Source organism: Melanostigma gelatinosum (genome assembly GCF_949748355.1).
Source record: "Melanostigma gelatinosum genome assembly, chromosome: 13".
Lineage (NCBI taxonomy): Eukaryota > Metazoa > Chordata > Actinopteri > Perciformes > Zoarcidae > Melanostigma > Melanostigma gelatinosum.
In genome coordinates, this window is record NC_136646.1 from 13114382 (window position 1) to 13134180 (window position 19799).

At 44.4% G+C, this 19799-nt stretch overlaps 1 protein-coding gene across 1 annotated transcript; it reads left to right on the plus strand.

Moving 5' to 3' along the window:
- Window positions 1-1154: 1154 nt before the first annotated feature.
- On the plus strand, window positions 1155-18482 carry cacnb1 (calcium channel, voltage-dependent, beta 1 subunit). Its single transcript, XM_079282194.1, has 13 exons — window positions 1155-1423; window positions 6680-6799; window positions 6967-7089; window positions 7503-7639; window positions 7996-8063; window positions 9612-9772; window positions 11931-12011; window positions 12096-12154; window positions 12257-12366; window positions 14657-14808; window positions 14923-15018; window positions 15128-15319; window positions 16711-18482. The coding sequence occupies exons 1-13, from the start codon at window positions 1388-1390 to the stop codon at window positions 17248-17250; spliced, it is 1875 nt and encodes a 624-aa protein (XP_079138320.1). The 5' UTR covers window positions 1155-1387; the 3' UTR covers window positions 17251-18482.
- Window positions 18483-19799: the final 1317 nt, after the last annotated feature.

Genomic DNA, 19799 nt, shown 5'->3' on the forward strand with positions numbered 1-19799 from the left:
TCCCTCCTTTTGCCTTTTTTATTTGTGCCAAGTCCATCCAGTATGCTCATTTTCAGAGTATACACTTTTTGCAGTCAGTACGCAAGAAAGAAATGGTACGCAACACCTAATTGGTACATATGTACACCTAATAATTCCTTAGGGATGAATTTAAAATGAATCTGTTTTTTATTTGAATGATCCAATATGGATTCTTATAATCCTGGACCTTTTCTGTGTAAAAATGTCTACAGCTACGCTAGATGTTATGTGTTGACATGGGTTACGTGTGGGTCAGTTAGGGCTGCGTGATGTGTAAAATGTCTACTTTGTGGAAATCAAGTGATTCAAAAAGGTGGGAAGCTAACGCTAGCGATCACAACACGAATGATGCAAATAAATTAGTAAACAGACTTTCAGGTTCTGCCCTCTTGTGCTGACACGTGGGCATACAAAATATAGATATGCCATGTTTTAGATGTCTTAGATTTGCTAAAGAAAATTAGTCCTTGGTCTGTAGTTTCATAACCAGGAATTGTTTACAATTAAGCCGATGATGTGCACTTAACGCTTGTTTGAATTCAAGGGACAGGGAGTCTCCTATGTTGTACTGATTGTAAAGCCACGTTGAAATTCTGAGTCGCCGTTTATGCAACATTGGTATCTGATGTAACCGAATCATCAAGAAGCGAATCAAATTGGGTGATCAGGGCCAACATCGAACCCTAATCCCTCCTCTGATACCCTTTTTACGGGAGAGAGACAGAGAGAGGGGCTGGGAAGAATGATGTCGGTTCAGAGGGTGGGAGGAATGAAGCAGAGAGAGAGAGAGAAGGGAGGGGGGGGTGTTTCCCTTGGCACTGCCCCAGCCCTCTCCCACGTCAGTCAGGCCATTGAATGGCTGACGGCTGCATACCAAGCCTCCTTCTGGGTCTCGGTGCGTTCGTGTCCCTGTTCCTGGCCCGGCCGGGGCTAAATATATTTCCCCAGTTTGCAAATGTAGCACAAGTCCTGCAACCCGACCCCCTGTCAGCTTCAGCTCCCTTCCTCTACACAAGGTTCACGTTCCTCTTGTGAAGGTGGGGGTGTGTGTGTGTGTGTGTGTGTGTGTGTGTGTGTGTGTGTGTGTGAAGGGGTTGGAGGTTAAGAGAGCGCTCTCCTACTCTCACACATATGGCACTCTTTTCTGGCTCTCTCTCTCCTATCTCACACACACGCACACACACACACACACACACACTGATAAACACACGCATGTACTCTTCTACACTTGTCAAGCTAACAGACAGATACTCAGACTAGTAACTGCTAGCTCTCTCACACACACACACACACACATAACTCTGTCTGTGGACTCCGGCGTTGCCCCCTTGGTTTGCCTTGGTGTGGCGAGCGTGGCAAACGAGGTATGGAGCGGACTGAGAGGATTCAAAGGCCCGTCATGGTAAGGAGGATCTGGATGAGCTTTTTCGCTGCGTCTGACTGAACTGGAGGCGGTTTGTGTGCGAGTTTCTCTGTGAGCTTGTGGATCTGGATCGAGTTTTGAAAGTCCAGCAGACACTCTTGCTCTGAGATACGACGGGAGAATACAACTTGCCGCCCGTGTCCTGACAGCGCTTCACCTCCTGGTCTGCGCCTTTCTTTGCTCTCTCCTCAGTGTGATTTCCATTTTGGGCCGGCCCACAGCTGCTGGAAAGGCGCAGTGTTTTTAATTAGACTTCCAGTCCCACCGGTTGCCTCTGCTGCTATGTGCACTGCCTGCCCGGCCGTCCCAGCACTGTGGCCATTTCAGGGGGGCTTCTTTCACTGCTGGCCCCCTGTCCCAAAAGGGCCTGGGCTGGATCTTCATGGAGCTTCTTAGTGAACGTGGCTGTGTTTGCCTTACAATGATACATTTTTGTTGTTGTTGGCTTCCCATTCTTTTTTTGCAATTATTGCATTTAGGGGCAAATCCAATTTCATTTTCATTTGATGATTGTTTATCACGCGCTGTTGTGAAATGAATCAAAATGATTGTTATTTGATTTAATACATAACAGTTGAACGCAGTTTGCTCCATTTCATATTATGGCTGCAACTTTTAACTTAATAATGGTTTCATCATCAATAAATCAGTCAATTATGGAACCACAGCTTTTTGGCAATTGTGCTTAAATCTATGATTTACAGCTGATTGACTAATTATTTTAGCTCTGCATCATGTAAGATGTTGCGTGGTGAGGCAGGTTTTGAACCTTACTACTTTCCACCAACAAGTCCGTAAAATCAAGTCTGGAAAAATACTCGGTGTTCATTGTTTCTTACTTTTTGACAAGAGAACCTTTTTCTATTTTTATTTCTTTAGGCAATGTTATGTTCGAGCTCCTCGTGTTAACACAACATCAAATTACACATGCATACACATGTTGCCATATTTTACTAAATGGAAAAGTAGCTCTGTAGAAAAATGATTGGTAATGTGAAATTAGCATCAATAAACTTAGGTGTTAGGTGTAATATCAAAATATGTCTAACTATGCAGCCCTAATCAGCACTTATTTGACACCTGGAAAAAAAAGAATCGTGATATCAAGCATGTCTTCGAGCCCTAATTTCCTTGCGCAAAAACTATGTTTTGAATTCAGCGAGATTGACAGAAAAGAATCCATAAGGAGTAACTTGTTATTGGTCTCTCTTTTGCTTGTTTGTGAAAATGGGGATTTCCGGTGAATTCAGTCCCTAAGTCGTCTTTTTAGTCATCTCCACACTGTCCAGCTGGTTGCCATGACTCTGCTGTGACGGATAAAAGGAGGATGACCATTTACAGCCACCGGCCTTTAGCGTCTGACGGGACATCTGTCCTTTGTGATTCCTCAGTTTCTAGCCTCCGTCTGCCGGTTTCGTGAGACGTATTTCCTCTTTTATTTCTTTCCCATTTATTCAAATTTTTTTTGTTTTGTCTTTGCTGAAATAATCTCACTTTTTTTAGCCCTCAATTGTTTGAGATGAGATGTTGTGTTCTTCTTCTCTGAAACATTCGACATTGGGCATGAGGAGACTCGCCGATAAAGCAAATAAAGACAATTATATTTAATTGTCTTTATTTGTGTCACATTATCTCAGCTGATGAGTATGAATATGTTTTTGTATCTTTTTAATGAGGGGTTCGCACTGTGCGTTCGCTCTCAGATGGTTCTCACTTCTCTGTTGTTTATCAGCAGCATATTAAAATCTTTGACCTCTGCCCTGTTATCTGTGATAAGAACAGGAAGACACGGCGGTGATCATTTCCTCCTGTTTCATCACGATCTTAAAGAGGGGGAACGTGGCATGCTGGTTCAGTATTTCCATGATCATTTCTATGCCGCTGTATGTAACGTTTTACTGAATCCAACTCCCTTCTTTTTTTTAAATTTCCCCTTTTTCTTGAAACCATTGGTGCCATTGCATCAGAAGAAACAATGTTAACTAATTTCCCTTCTGCAGGGTGACTCTTTTCTTAACACCCATTATTCAAAGCACTTCTCTCTTGCTGGCCCGCCCTCGCTCCTTATTCCATTACTCCCCCTCTCCGCTCTGTTGCTCTCTTTTTTCCTCCATCCATTTATCCAATATCAAATGCTAAGGAGGTGCAAATGTATCACAGTGGCAGCCATCGTGCAGAAAATGGAGAGGAAGCACAGTCGGTTAATTTTCGGGATGATTACTGAGCTTCACCTCCTGCACCCGTCTTGTGTTTTACCCTTTCGTATCCGTCCTTGGTCGGTGACAATGCAGTATAGTTTGGATTTGACCAACTATAGAAACGTTTCAGTTTGGTAGTCTTGTTAAACATGGATATTTCCCTTTGGGACAATAACTCCCCAAAGGCCGTATTGTTTTGTTTGATGTAGTTACTGCTGTGTTATCCAGGCTGTGAGCTCACAGCTGTAACTCACACTACGTGAGAAAATCATTGATCACCTGTTGAAAAGCTTTTATGCAATTTCCCCGACGTCGATGTCCCTTCATGGTATTTTATTCATGATTCGGTTCCTATATCTTCTCTCTATCTCCTTCCAGACGCAGCTCTCACGGGCTGCTTGGGTTAAGCTGCAGAGATGGTTACTATGACACTGCTATGGGGTCTCTAGTCTGGCACTGCCAATAGGAAGGAAGCTCCGCCATCAGGTGGCCTGTAGCTATTTTGAACAGGAGCTGTATGTGAAGTGAAGCAAGCAGCTGAATTAGAGACGCAACCCAATGACATGAGGGGAGAATAAGACGAGAGGGAAGGAAGGGGGGTGTCAGAAATAAAAGGTGGAGGAAGTGGCTCGCTCAGTCTATCAACATGTTCCGAAAGGGTTTCAGGAGAGGAAGGGTGCAGAGAGGTTATTGATCAGTTGCTATTTTAACTCCCCGTGTTCACCTTTTTTACAAGAATATGAAATATTGACGATTGTGTCTGTGCGCATGAATCCATCAAGCCTTCTTCGGTCTCTTCTTTCCCTGACTGTGTTTTTTCCTCTGGTTGTTTGTGACGTGAATCAACTGGATGAGTGACTCACAGAAGCATTTGACCACACACACACACACACACACACACACACCAAGAGTAATCCCTCCCTCCCACTCTCTCTTTCTACATTTTGCTGCATCACCGACCTGTTGTAGTGAGCCAGTTGGTCTCGGGTTGTTCCAGACGTCATTCCGGCTTTTTACTCTAAAAACATTCTCGTGGGTTCCGCATCAGGGTTTGTTAACCTTCACTTAGTCAGTGCTCCATGTTGGGATGCACTTGTATGATGTAGAAGATGACTCACAGCTGGTAAGTGGGGGCGGCTGTTATTGTCCTCATTAGATGCTGCATGCCACTCACCGGATTATTCCTCCTACCTGAGTGGGATGCGGGGCGCACCGCCGCGAGTGTTTGAGTAAATGAAACAGGAAGTGGGGATGGTTAGAGGATGCCTGAGGATGCGAGGAGTAGCAGCTAGCCATCGCCTTGGCAACAGGGAGTGTCCACATTTGGTGTGCTGTTGCTAAGTCACGCGGCGCCTCTGTACGACAGGTGGCTGAGCAAGAATCAACATTTGTGTTTGCGTTTCGTTGGAAATCATACAGAGACGCGTGGATGGTAATCAGAGGTGTAGAGGAGCATTAATCACACATAAATGCTCACAGACGAAGATGCTTCACTCCTCAACATGTGACCGGATATATTTAGGTTGCATGGACATATCTGGATACATGTTTAGACCTTTAGGTCCACTTGGTGTTTCTCATAAGGAATGCCGACAAGGAAAAGAACATCCTTTTTTGCTTTCGCCAAAATCAAACCGAGGATGTTGTCGTTATACGGTATGCGTCTTAACCACAAGGCCGCCGGGACATCTCACATTTCTTTTGATCTTTAAAATAAGAAACATTTGCTTGCAAAACGATTCAAACGACAGCAAGTTGGCCACGAGTTCTGAGTAGGGCTGGGTATCAAAATCTCAGCACTGCACTGATTTCGTAGTGCATCAAATGTTTGGTATGATTCTCAGGCATGTTTACCTATCCTTTCACCAGCGGCCATTTTTTGTTTTTCTAGTTTAAGGTTTTATTTAAGATTTTTCTGTACTACTGATGCAATGAGCGGGCATACTTTGTGTTTATATTAATTTATATTCCAAACTAAGCTATGAAAAGTTACTGATTTCGAAACGGGGATGTGTGTCGTTTGTCGTCACTGTTGTGTCTCACCGAGTGCACTCGTTGTGTTGTCTGACTACACATGTGAAGGGGAATTGTTCATCATCATTACATATGGTGCATGTCATCTTTGTGCATTCTCACCTCTATTTTAAAAGCCCACACCGAGTGACTCACTTCTTCTGCCTGGCACATTCAGCTGTCCGCATTCTTGTCAGCGCCTCCTACAAAGCGCCAGGCAGCCTGTCAGCGGGAAAGTAAAAAATAAAAAAACAGCAAGAAGAGAATAAGTGGGATTGTTACATAAGTCGAACACTCAAACACGTTATATGTTCAGGCTGCCTCCCTCACTGTACTGTTCTGCTGAACGGTACAGTGTGCCGGCGCCGCAGGCTCACTGGAGGCTCGGGTTTTTATTGTGGTATGGGTGTCTGGATGAGGGTCAGCAGCAGAGAGTCAAGTTACCGTGCATGAGTGTTGGAAACTGTATCCACTTCATGAGAAATGTATACCCCCCCCCCCCCACCCCCCCCAATATTATGAACAGTCCTCAGGCCACTTTTTTCTCTACTTCTGTCCGTCCCCACTTGACACACCCACACACCAAATCTGTTGTACGTGTTGCAAAAAGACTCGGCCCCTCGGCCTCACTGGAGCTGCTGTGGAAATGCCGGCCTCTTATACGCAGTCAGCTTTCATGCAATATGAAGGCCGAGGCCCCTTTTTTGTGTCAATGTAGGTTACGCTTCTCAAGGCATGTCTTGACGTGTTGACAACAAATAAATTGCAATGGCAGAGCCACAAGTGTTCTTAAGACGAGAAAAGTCCATTTGAAACAAGCCAAAGAAGCAGGAGAACATCAGGAAACCGAGAGATGAAGACGAGTTGTCGACAGCAGACATTCAAACGTATACCCAGACTTCATTGAGGTCATCCTGTGATTTCACTCGGTGTACTCCTGTTTTGCTCCCTCAAGGGTTGAGTCATGGCCATGTTGTCCTTTTTCCCCTCCTCACCTTTATCTCAACTCACAATGCATTTTCAGGGCTCGGCGGACTCCTACACCAGCCGGCCATCGGACTCAGACGTGTCCCTGGAGGAGGACCCTGAGGCTCTGAGAAAGGAGGCCGACAGACAGGCCCTCGCCACGCTCGAGAAAGCAAAGGTCAGAGTTCAACTGCTTTATCTTCGCTATGTCATCCGTCTTGCACAGTGTTCGTTTAATAGTCATCTATAATGCATAATCTCATCATCATCAGTGTCAAGGGGACACTACTCTGAGTTGTTGTTGTTTTTTAATATTAATATCTGTCTTTCCCATCACTGCTCCAGACCAAACCGGTGGCATTTGCTGTGCGGACAAATGTTGGTTACAACCCCGGTCCCAGTGATGACGTTCCTGTGCAGGGCATGGCCATATCCTTCGAAGCCAAAGACTTCTTGCACATTAAAGAGGTATGAATTTCCAGAGCAGTTGTTGTGGTCTAGAGTACACATTTGTACGAATTCAGCCTAAACTCTAAAGGTTAATCATTTGATGGTCTTGGGGGGAGAAGACCAAAAGTGGCAGTGATAGTGGGTGGGAAGCCAGTGAGGGATCATGTTTTATGCATTGTCTCCTTCTGTCAAAACCCTATTCAGGCTTTAGCAACAAAGCTTCTAAAAGTGTAAATATGGTATGGAAATAGTGTTTGTAACTATGTCTAAAACCTTAATGCCATCAAATGCAATTCAATTGGCACTGGAAAATGTTTCTAATTGGATACGTTTGGATGCTTTTATTCAACACATAGTGTTAAATGTTGACGTGTGTGTGAGCAGTAGAATGCCGGTATATCATTGGTTTACGGATGCCTGTCTGTATGCAGAAATACAACAATGACTGGTGGATCGGACGCCTGGTGAAGGAGGGCTGTGAGGTGGGCTTCATTCCCAGCCCGGTCAAACTGGAGAACACCCGTCTGCTGCAGGAGCAGAAGATGAGACAAAACCGACTCAGCTCCAGGTAACCACGAAAAAACCCTCAGCAGCTACAGTATCGGCATCACAAATGACAACTCAGCTTTTTCAAACAGGGATTTGATATACAATTTGCAGTGCAAGCGCTCCTAATACTGCTTTTTTCACTTTTGGGATTTATTAGTTTTTCCTCTACGAAAAGCTCACAATGGCACCTTGTCTTCTGAAAACTATGATGATCAGTGTCCTCTTGCAGGAGGAAACCTAACAATTGCTTACTTGTATCATAAAATAGATTTTCTTATAAAAATATGAAGCTGATGAGCACTATGCACTCAGTATTGTGAAGCTACCGTTCTCGTCTTTCTTTCACCACGCAATTCCGTTTTTTTCCCATTTCAGTAAATCTGGAGGAAGCTCCAGTTTGGACGTTGCCACTGGAACCCGCCGGCCCACCCCACCTGGCACAGGTGAGGTCAAGGGGATCTCCCTTGTCAGCTGGCAAAACACGTGACTGTTTTTGCCTGTTTTTTGTGGGTGTTGGTGCAATCCTGACGGAGCGTGAAAGAGATGAGACAGGCGGCCTGATATCTAGATGAAGATTTTAATTGGCTAAGTTAGTCAGGCATGATGATGAATCACGCCGCGCCTCTGTGGGTTGCTGCGTGAAGTGAGTGAGGTCTTAGGTCTGTCATTTGCACACAGGACGGGACTGAAATAGAGCTGAGAATGTCTGGCTTGCTTGTGAGTGTGTGTGTGTGTGTGTGTGTGTGTGTGCATCGCCCATTTGCCGAGATGACACAGAGCTGCTTCTCGATATCCAGAGAGACAGCAGGGGAGATGGAAGTGCAAACATGGGGAAACTACGTTTTTTGTTAATCAAATAGAGCCACTGGACTCTACTTGTACAATAGAAACCACATCTGTCTAATACACCCCTCCAGTAAGGGGTTGACAGACATTATACTTGATGTCAAGCAAGTTTGATACTTACTGACAGAGCAGCTCGTGTTCATAAAGGTTGATTGCGCTTACCTCGGCCATGGAAATAACATACTGGAATTCTTAATTTAGGTGGCGTTGCCCTTTAAAGCAAAAGTTTGACATATTGAGAAACACCCTTATTTCTCTCCTGGGAAAAGAGTTAGATGATCGATGTCTTAATAGTTTAGCTCGGACATGGGAAAACTCCTGGTCCTGTTCAAAGGGAACAAAATCCACCCATTGGCAGCTCTGAAGCCCACTGATTAAAACACCACATCTTGCTTGTTTAATCAGTGGAAAAACCAAAGTGTATGTATGTGTGAGATCAATAAATTAGCTTTGGGGTGCCAGTAGGCAGATGTTGTTCCTGTTTGACACTGTTTTTAGTCTTTGTGCTCAGCTAAGACAACCAGCTGTAGCCTCATATAGATCAGACCGAGTGGTATCAATCTTGTCATCTCTTAACTCAAGGTAAGAAAGGAAAAAGCCATTTGCCCCCGCAGGCCCCCCCCCCCCTCCTACCAACCACATGTGCATCACCAACGATAATCCCAACAAGCACTTCATTCGAAACCCCAGCTTTCCTCTCAGCTTGATTCCTTCTTTTCTATCGACTATTTTCCTCCAGTTTCCTCTGCAGCCCCTCCTTTACACATCTACACTTCAAGTTTTGTCGCTTTCTCGTCACACTGAACCCACTCTCTGTTCATGTCGTTATATCCCACATCTGTGCCGTCCTCCATGATAATCTGCTGTGTTCTTTTTTCTTCTTTTTTTTAAACTCTTGTCAATATTGTTTCCAGTTTAAATCCCACAATGCCACCTTCTTTTGATCTCAGTAAATGTCATCTTTTGCAATGTCCTCCATGCCTCTCTCTGGATGCTTCTCGCATTCATACTTCTATTTACTCTTCCCCCTTTTGCTTTTGCTCTTCTATTATTTCCTCTTCTTTTACTTTGCCTTGTCTTTCCCTTCCTTTTCTTCTTCCTTGTCTGTTCCTATCTCTGCGCCGCTCGCCCTTACCCCTCATCAGCTCACGTGGACATGTCCAATGTGTCCTATGACGTTGACCCACTCGACCTGGATGCCGAGGAGCCCCCTGAGTCCCAGGGTGACCCTCGCTCCACCAAGGGCACGTCAGGCAGCGTAACATCCCCTCAGGCCAACGCCCACCGACTGCCCTTCTTTAAGAAGGTAACATTAGGGGCCCACGAACTCGCTTACCTTGCCAGCCTGCCTCCCTCATTTGTCCCTTACTCGTCCAAGATGTGCTCAGGTCTAATCTCCTCTTCCCCGCTCACTAACCGCTCACGACTGAACTGTCCCTGCCGCTACTGTAGTTCCTGAATCTAACACTGTTTGGCCCCTCAGGCTCCGGTCACGACGGTTACTTGTTTGAATGTTTGTTTCTGTGCTTGTCAGCTGGGAGAGGCCTTGAACTAACCGATGCACTCTGAAATGGCGGCTGCAGCATATATGAGTTTTGATCTGTTTTTAAAATGAAGTAGTGGCAGTCAGTGTAAACTCTGTTTGAATCAGTCAACAGCTCCTCTCCCCACTAACCCTAACCTGTCAATAACCGAATGTGCTCTTGTGTTTCGTGTTGTTGTTTTTTGTCTCTTCTGGCTTTTGTGTGGAATGATACTGTAGGTGGCCCAGCTAAACAGAAACAGAAGTCGGTGAGTGTGGTTTGTTCTCGAAACTAACCCCTAACATCTAACACTAACCCCTCATCCTCTGTAAGAAAGCAGTCCACAGAATATTTTTTCTAGCACCGTTTAATGCTTCCTATAGGACGCATTAAAGCGTGAAATATTCACAGGATCATTTATAAATCACGGTGACGCCTCTGTCATTTCCCCAGAGCTTGTATCACAGCTGTCAGTGTGCAGGTGCAGATCCATCCCAGACCCTGTTAGTCAGAGTGTAACAGTAACTCATCCTGACACGCTTTCATTGCCATTTATGACGGCTAATTTGAGTCACGGTAGCCCACAAATCAGCTGTTTTTAGGTTTTTCAGCACAGTTTAAATCACACGTTACGGCTGCAGGATAAATGTCAACAACAATATCTCAACATTAGCATTTTGTAATAATGTGATTCCATCGAGGGAAAATAAACTGTAGTGTGGGATATGGTCAAAATTTGCACCGAGAAAATGTTTACAAGATTATTGACACTTATTTATAATCGCATATTAAAACGTAAAACTCCATGTTTATCTGACATAATGTGCAAGAAACATGTACTGTAAGTTTTTAAGTATCTTAGCTCCTTTTTAGGAAATACAATATATTTAGTTTGCTCTAAACATGGCAGCTGTAGTTGTAGTGTTTTAGAAGAATCAGATTGTACATCAACTGTAATATTGGACGATTATCCAGATCTGTATTGGGCACACCATCCTGCCTGTTACTCACCACACTGAGCTGTGCACTGTGCTCATGTTATTCAAAAACCAATGAGCACTTTTATGTTGTGTTCGGTGCTCCAGCTCTGCCCCTTTATAACACAAGAGCCATTTGGAAACATTTACAAAAATATATTTTTAGCTTCTGTGAATACAAATGAGGTGAAATGAGCCTCCGTTGCTCTGCTTTATGTAACGTAATGGAGCACTCCAGCACTATGTCCTGCTTGAAGAGCTGCACAGCACACACGGAGGAGGGGATGTGCTTGAAATGCGGATCTAAAAAAAATAAAAATACATCCAATTTGAATCTTCACAAGGTGTAGAGGACATGTGACTGTTTCCCCCTCAATTGAAACACAGGCTGTGTCTAAAGAGCACAAAGGCTTATGGAATCCTGGTAGATGAATCAGTCCTTTCATGATTCATAATGTGCAAAAAAAGCCTGAAGTTCAGGCGCAGCAAATATGGGTCGTGTTTGTGTGTGGGTGTTGTGTATAAATCTCTGTGATTTTTGACGTATGTGACTTAAAAAAGCCACAGACTACTTACTGTATGTACAGGCTCTTTACATTCTGAAAGATTTCTGAAAATAGGACAAAGAGAATAAATAACGGGAACGTGGAGGCAGTCGCTCTGTAACTTGAGTGCAGATGCACAACAAAAGAGAAAAGTGTGACGTTTGACGCCTTTTTTTTTAGAGCAGCAGCTGACACCCTAGCGTCTGATTTAATTATGGACACTTTAATTATGTGCGACTGCAGACCAAGAAATAGAGTGCCATTCAGTGGGGAATGGATCCCTTTCTCCGAATATTCAGAGGACGTCAATAAAACGACTGGACTCCAGCGTCTCCAGCGTGTCTGTACATCGGTGTGAGCTTTGTGGAACCTGCCTGCTTCACTCACCCCAATGTTGGTGCTGTCTCTTTCTGGCCCAGATGGAGCATGTTCCCCCCTATGACGTGGTTCCCTCCATGAGACCCATCATCCTAGTCGGGCCGTCACTTAAAGGATATGAGGTAACGAGAAAAACGTGTGCTATTGTTTTGCATCTAATTTCACTTCCATAGTTTGTTGTCTTACGCCTGCTGTTTGGTCTTCAGGTGACGGACATGATGCAGAAAGCACTCTTTGACTTTCTGAAACACAAGTTTGAGGGCAGGTAAGAAGGAGATCCTCTGCTCTTTACAGCCATTATGCTGTGATTTAACTGGTTTCTGTTTTCTAACCCGGTAACGACTGGTGCACTGGATATCCGTTTCAGGATATCCATCACACGGGTGACAGCGGACATCTCCCTGGCCAAACGTTCAGTCCTCAACAACCCCAGCAAACACACCATCATTGAGCGCTCGAGTACCCGCTCCAGCCTGGGTAAGACAACGTACAGCCGCCTCAGCTCAACCGCAACCAAAGAAAACTGCCATCATTCTCCAGTTAAGACAATAATGACTCTTATTTTGTAATTGGACAGACAGCAAAAAAAACCAATCTAGTAAAGAGCAAGCCAATGGAAAGCATTTTTTTCATCACATCATGTTGCTAAACATCCATTTAAATACGTTTCACTATCTGTGTTTCATATCTTTATTGCTTTGTGTGTTTAGATAGATAGATGGACTTTACATGGGATTTGTTGACGATAAGGAAAATATAGAATATGATCAGATGTGTTCATTAATGTCCTTTTTTAGGGGCAGTTTGGTTTGCAGATTAAAAGTAGACACATTTGCAATTCCACACAAAAACATATTTACACATAAAAACAAAATGCGAAACAGCAAAAGGGTGTTTTTGTGATGCTGCAGGAGTTAAGACCATGAAGAAAAAGATCGACAAGCATGTGGATTTTTTTGTAATTTGGGTTTACTCAGCTACAATCCTGGTGATAACACATGATTTAGCTCCATGAATTGAATGTAATGAGGGCTGCCTGGCTTTTTGTGACTGGACGAACTATGTTTTCCGGTTGTCTTGTGATGGTGATATCTCAGGTGGAGGGAATTTCTTCATATTTGACACAAACCACCTGAACTCAAGGATCAACTCAAACACATTTTGGGCCACAACTCCTAAATTCAAATGCTAATTTTGTTAATAACAGGACAAAATGATGAAGTGATGGACAGACATGGATGTACGATGTATGATGGCAGAGGCATAGTTGGATGTAGAATTGCACAATATATTTTTGACATACTGTAGTTCCATGTCAGAGAACATGTAGGTAGGTCATACAAAGAAAGTGTGAAGTATTTTTTTCCCCTTTTTATAGTCTGATCTGGCCTCCTCTCTCTTTCTTCATCCTGTCTTTTCTGCCCTTCAAAAACCCATCCTTCCTTCTCTCCCACCTCCTATCTTCTTCTTCTTCTTCTTCCACTCTTTGTTGATTCAGACGTACTGGGTATGTATGCTCTCCTTGCAACCAAACAATGAAGCCTCTCTCCTTCTTCACCCTCCCCCTTTTCTCCTCACTATATTCATCATCTGCTCATACATCGTTTGTCTGCTCGTCTGCTTGCCTGTCAGTTTCTCTGTTCCTCATGCTTGTGACGGCTAGTCTCTCACAAAAAGAAAGGAATCTAAACTATGACCGCGAATGAGCAGATGATTTTTTTTTTGTGACCTTGCGAATAATGCTATCCATATACTGTATGTGTGCAATCATTCCCAAGGATAGCCTTTTACAGAAGCTGGACCTCGCCTCGAGTCGTGGCAAGTTTCTCTCTGCAACCAAATCCAAATTTGCAAAAAGTCCAAGTCTTTGTTGAGGTTAATGGAAACCTTGCAAGCTATTTCTTCTACATATGAGTTAAAGTTCACGTTTCGTATCACTCTGCAGAGCACTCTCCTCATTTGCCTCCAGCTTTAATTCCCAGCTCTCTGGAGGCTGCTGAAATGTGTGAAGGCCCCGTCTGTCCAAAGATTGCCTTGCCCCCGTTATCTCTCTCTCTGGCGTGGGTTGTTCAGCGCGCACAGCTCGGAGGCGCTGAGGTTTGACCAGACAGGCGAGGAACAGTCTGGTCTCCGGTCTTAATCTCTCTCCTTACACGTCAACTGGCTGATAAATACACGGAGAGACAGTTCAAAATGCTGAACAAGAAGCTCTTATAGGCTGTAGTTGAGGAACAATGAAAACAAATCACCCAAGCAATCCACAGATTTGAGTGGTTCACCTGATAATAATAATCACTGCTGTGCCTATTAGCGCTAACAACAACTAATGTTCCACCTAATTTGTTTCAGTTGGGGTTTTATTTACATGGTGAGAAATTGTGCTCTTATTATTATTGATTACAAGTGCAACAGGCATCTCATTCTTAAGTGCCTCCCTCCTTTTATAATAAAAAAGCTCAGATGCACATCAGGAAATCGTAAATGTTGGGAGGTGGCTAACAGAATGAGGATGCTGCACTGCTCCATTTACCTGTGCATAAATGGAACTTTAACTGTGATCCAATCTAATTCATACGCTTTTGAACAGTTTTTCCTTTTTTTTTTTTTTTTCTAAAATCGTAATCATGCATGATAAAGTACAAACATGGATGTTATGTACTCATGGCTGATACACAGTGCTGCATCTTCTCAAAGAGAGAGGTAGTTTACGCAATCGTTTTGCTGTCTCGCTGTATTGATGTGTCTTATCTGTGTCCCGGGCCTTCAGCGGAGGTGCAGAGTGAGATTGAGCGTATCTTTGAGCTGGCACGCACTCTCCAGCTGGTCGCTCTGGATGCAGACACCATCAACCACCCTTCTCAGCTGGCTAAGACCTCCCTGGCTCCCATCATTGTCTATATCAAAATAGCCTCACCTAAGGTATGGCAACAGAGGACAGATGATGTATTTATTTGTAATGCCTTCCCTGGATTCAAATTGCCTACCCTTACATGCAACATAGTTTCAGAAGACAGTGTTGTTGTCTCCCTGCAGGTCCTCCAGAGGCTCATCAAATCTAGGGGGAAGTCCCAGGCTAAACACTTAAATGTGCAGATGGTGGCAGCAGACAAGTTGGCCCAGTGCCCACCTGTGAGTTCTGCTTTGTGACTTTACTGATAAAAGATCTCAAACTTTGTAGAGTTTCTGAAAAAATGTTGGTTCTGTAAAACCACCAAATCGTCATTTTTCTAATGTGCAGGAATTGTTTGACATCATCCTGGACGAGAACCAGCTGGAGGACGCCTGCGAACACCTGGCCGACTACCTGGAGGCGTACTGGAAGGCGACACACCCGCCGAGCAGCAACCCTCCCAACCCGCTGCTCAACCGTACCATGGCTACGGCAGCCCTGGCTGCCTCCCCTGAGCCCGTCTCCAACCTGCAGGTACAGGTGCTCACCTCCCTGCGCAGAAATATGGATATGTGGCCTGACATGGAAAGTGCTGTAGCCAATGAGGGGAAAGAGGAAGAACATGCTCTCTGAAGTCCAGCAGAAAGGCGGGCGGGGACTCCGGCAACTCAACCTCGACCCAGCAGCCTGCTCTCTTTACACTGAAGGAAAAGTGCATTGAAACCCTGTTTATGCTGTACATAGAAACACATTCACACAAGCGCACCTGACACATTAATGAGCCAACATTGACACACGTGAACAGCTAGCTTTTAGAGCACCCACAAGAAAGATTAGGTCGTCTGTTTGCTTCGCCGCACTGTTTAAACTGTGAGAGCAGCTCAACTCAAACCACACTGGACTTAAGGAGCAACCCATAAGGCACCTCTGCCGTTGGGGCCCCCTCCATTTCGCTGTAATCAAGAGTAAAATGATATCTGCTGCGCCCCCACCGTGCCCTCTTTAGCTCGATGGCCTCCTTTCTCCTGCACTTTCTTCTTCTTGGGAGGCTGAATCCAGTTTGCTGGCCTCGTCCGTGTTGCCATGGTACTGCCCCTGAAAACAGCAAGTCATGTCCGCCTCTTCAAACACAACTGCTTAGTTTGGTGGAGGCTGTTGCTAACAATCTGTCTACTTTTAACTTTTTTTTAGAATCACTTTAACAGCAAAGTACTAATCAGCTGAGTCTCTATTCATAAGTTACTAGTGGCTACACATCAGTTATGATGAGTTGCACACCGTCAAGGCTTTGTATGTCACCCGAGCCACAACATTGCACCAAATGGCTGGAAACATGTTTTATATCTCCTTCTACCGTCCTTTTTATTGAGACGATCATTATAGAGGCGACAACACAAATAGAACAACAAGAATCTAAGAGCCAATTGCACTTCGGATCTGTTGGTATTTCCTGATTTACGTAAAAACAAATGGTTTCAGTATGAACACCCTGTGCTGCAGAGTTCAATTAACTACGTAATCATATAAAAGTCATATTGACGTTTCTGCTTTTTTTTCCTGCCATGAGGTCAATCAGCCAGAAGGTGGCACTGTTGTAACATTAGATTGAGTCTGCTTGTTGAATAACTTCTCTGATGTGTTGGTGTTTGATGGTAGGTATCATGATTTTAAAAACAGTTTGTAAAACTAATCTGTTTGACGAATTTAATTATTGCTGTGTGCGCGCGTGCATGTATGTTTGTCAGTCATGAACACTGAATGCTTTTCAAAACCACAGGTCCTGCAGCTGGAACATCTGTCTGATGTTGTGGTTCTGTGTTGTATGCCCTGCCCCGTGCTAACCCCGCTGACTAACCACTGACAGTTTGGTTTTGCTCTGCTGTTTGTGTCTCTGCATGGTCGCTGTGTGGCATGACTGTGGCTGGCTGCAGGGGCCGTACCTGGTGCACGGTGAGCAGAAGCGGGAAGGGCCTCTGAAAGAGTGCGGCGGGAGCGGCACCCTGCATGACTATCAGACAGACACGGGAGGAAAATCTCAGCAGCAGCAGCAGCAGCAAGCGTACCTGCGCTCCTCTCGTGGCCAGCTAAGGGGAGGAAGCGGCCGGGGGCTCTCGAGGCAAGACACCTTTGACTCTGAGACCCAGGGCAGCCGGGACTCTGCGTACACCGAGGCCGGTGACTCCTGCATGGACATTGAGACTGACCCCTACGAAGAGCCCGAGCCATACCGAGGCGGCGGGGGCAGCCGCCTCCACCTGGCGCAGCATCACGGCAGACAGGCGTCCTGGGAAGATGAAGGCGCCGAGCCGGACCAGGAAAACCTGAACCACCCTACGATGCCGAGCCAGACGCAGCCGCACGGACGCGCCAAGCTGAGGGAGCGTTACTGCCAGGACCCTGTGGACACCGAGGCCAACATGAGCCACAACAAGAACCAGGACGACTGGGGGAGGGACGTCTACATCCGCTGAACACGCATCTTAGCACAGAGGCAAGGAAGCTACTGGACAGACAGAGAGATGAGGGGGAGGGAGGGGGGGACGTTCAGGTTTGGGGTTCAGAAGGAACTGAAGTGTGGGTTTGGGGCCATGCCAGACAGGCTAGCAAAGTGAATCTGTTTACATCCCAGTACAATGTAAAGAAAAACATCTGCCAGATGCCATTCTCGTCGACTTCTTGCAATTCAATTTAGTTATGTTTAGAAAAAATACGATTGGTCTGTTTTTTTGTTTCTTTTGTTAATGCTGCATGAATATCATGTATTTCTATACTGACAGCACGAGGACAGTAATTGTTACGATTGTGAATCTCTGATTGTGATCTGTATGACTCGAGCTCTCCTTCAGTTGTAGAGTGCGAAGGCCGGTAGAGCCGCCGTCCGTCCCGTCTGTCCTCTGCAGTCTTAAACAGGGTCTAATGTCACCGTCCCCATGTACAGTGTCAGGGTTTCTCTTTACCTTAATCTCACTCAGTGCTCTTGGATTTCTCCCGTACTGAGATCCAGAAGTTATGAGTGTCTCGCCTCCACATTCTTATCACCCAAACCTTAAAAAAAAAAAGCTGGTGGAGAAGTTGCCATATTTTAACACAACGATTTATCGATGTTGCTACACTCATGTAAGCTTGATGACAACAAAGAGTACACTCCAAAGACGTTTACTTCTTCCCTGACCTGGTTCAGCCACTGTACCCGACTCCACGTCTGACCCAGTCCTCCCGTTTTTCTGTTTTCCTCTTCCTTGTGGGCGCCTGCAGCAATCGTTTGTTCTCCGTCTTCTTTTTTCTTCTTTTTTTTCGAACGTGGTGGAGATTCAAAGCAGCACCGCAGTTGTAGTTGTGTGAATGAAGTGTCCTGCCTTAGTCACTCGCAACCTAAAACACCTTTATTTCAAGAAAACTCCAATCACAAGTGCCGGAATGTCTCGCCAAGCCATGTCCACCACTGCCACGGTGGGATGTCTTAACTCTTGTTCCACTCGTTTTCATAGCATATCTGTGTCTCGTGGCTACTCTGCACCGTAGCCCATGCTGTCGCTCCAGCACGTCGTTTTTCTTTGCACCAGCTTCGTCGTCTGTCTTTTCAGGGCTAATGGTTATATAAAAAGTACTTGTGTGTGTGTGTGTGTGTGTGTGGTCAATCACTCCCAACTTCCACCCAAACAGCTTGTCTGCTATTAAATACCACTCTCTTCTTACACCTTGATTTCTGACTGAATTGGTGTTGTTTTTTCCTGTGGACAGTTGCAATTTTTATTTTAAATCTTCAGTTTCTGTGAGGTAGTGAGAGGAGTATCAAGCGGGGTGGGGTGGGTGGGTGGGGGGGGGGTTAGGATCAGCTGTGGTCATTGCTCAGTTATCTATGATGGAGAAACCATGAATGTCTTTGGGGGGCTGCTTTTGCCCGCCCGTCTTCAGTTGAATAAATAAATATTAAATAATGATCAGTAAATAATGGTATTGTTGCGTTATCGCAATTGTTAAAAATATGAACTAACATGTATCATTGGTGCCTGATTGTAGCTACATTTTGCTTTTTCTGCCTTTCATTTTTAATCTGTGGATAAATTCGTATTTTAATTAAAAATGGAATCAAAGAATGCTATTGTGTCACTCAATGAATGCCCTGAGATGTGAAGACAGATTTCAAAGATGCAAAACCTTCATGTGTTCATCTTGATATGTATTAGAGGCGTAATTATAATTATATATATTATAATTATAATACAATGGAGTGAGCTATTTCAATCATTTAAGACGTCAATGAATGTCACACAATTGCACAACATCTAATATTAGCGTGCCTGTATAACCTGTCTGGATGCTTTTTGACCTAAACAAAGGCTACATTGTTGGCTTCCATTTAAGCACACAAGAAATGGCAATGGGGAAGGAAGTGTTCAAGTGCAACATCGACACCTTATTGTTTCTTCATCTACTAAACACTCCTCTCTAATTGCAGGACATTTGATCTTACGGTCATGGAGGAAACACAATAGGAAAAAGACTTAAGTTAAAGTGCAGCAGCATCCAGGATGTGGTTTATATTTCTCGTATTCGTTTTTATCATCTCATCAACTGCAGTGGAGGACATGTCACATGAAACCTAACTGTGAGCATTGCATCACAGTTATTGAACAAGGTGAAGTCAAGAGCCCAGAGAGTACTGAAATACCAGATAAGCTTCAACAGTTCAGTTGTGGAATAAGTATCCGGCTAATGTTCTCTACTTTATATGCTGTTGGGCAGTTTATGAACACATCTTTAACAGATACACCATTTAGAGACTGATTGTTTATTAGATATAGTGTTACATAAATGAAGTAATGTAAAAGGTCACATACATGTCACATTCACATGTTTGGTTCTGAGCATTTAACAGGGCAAAAACATGACGTTAAAACCTTCAAACTCCAGTAAAAATTTAAAATACATATATTATTATTACATATCATATTATCTATTTATTATTTTGAATTCGGTGGGTATCGTCTGAACATGACCGAGTTGGAAATCCCAGGAG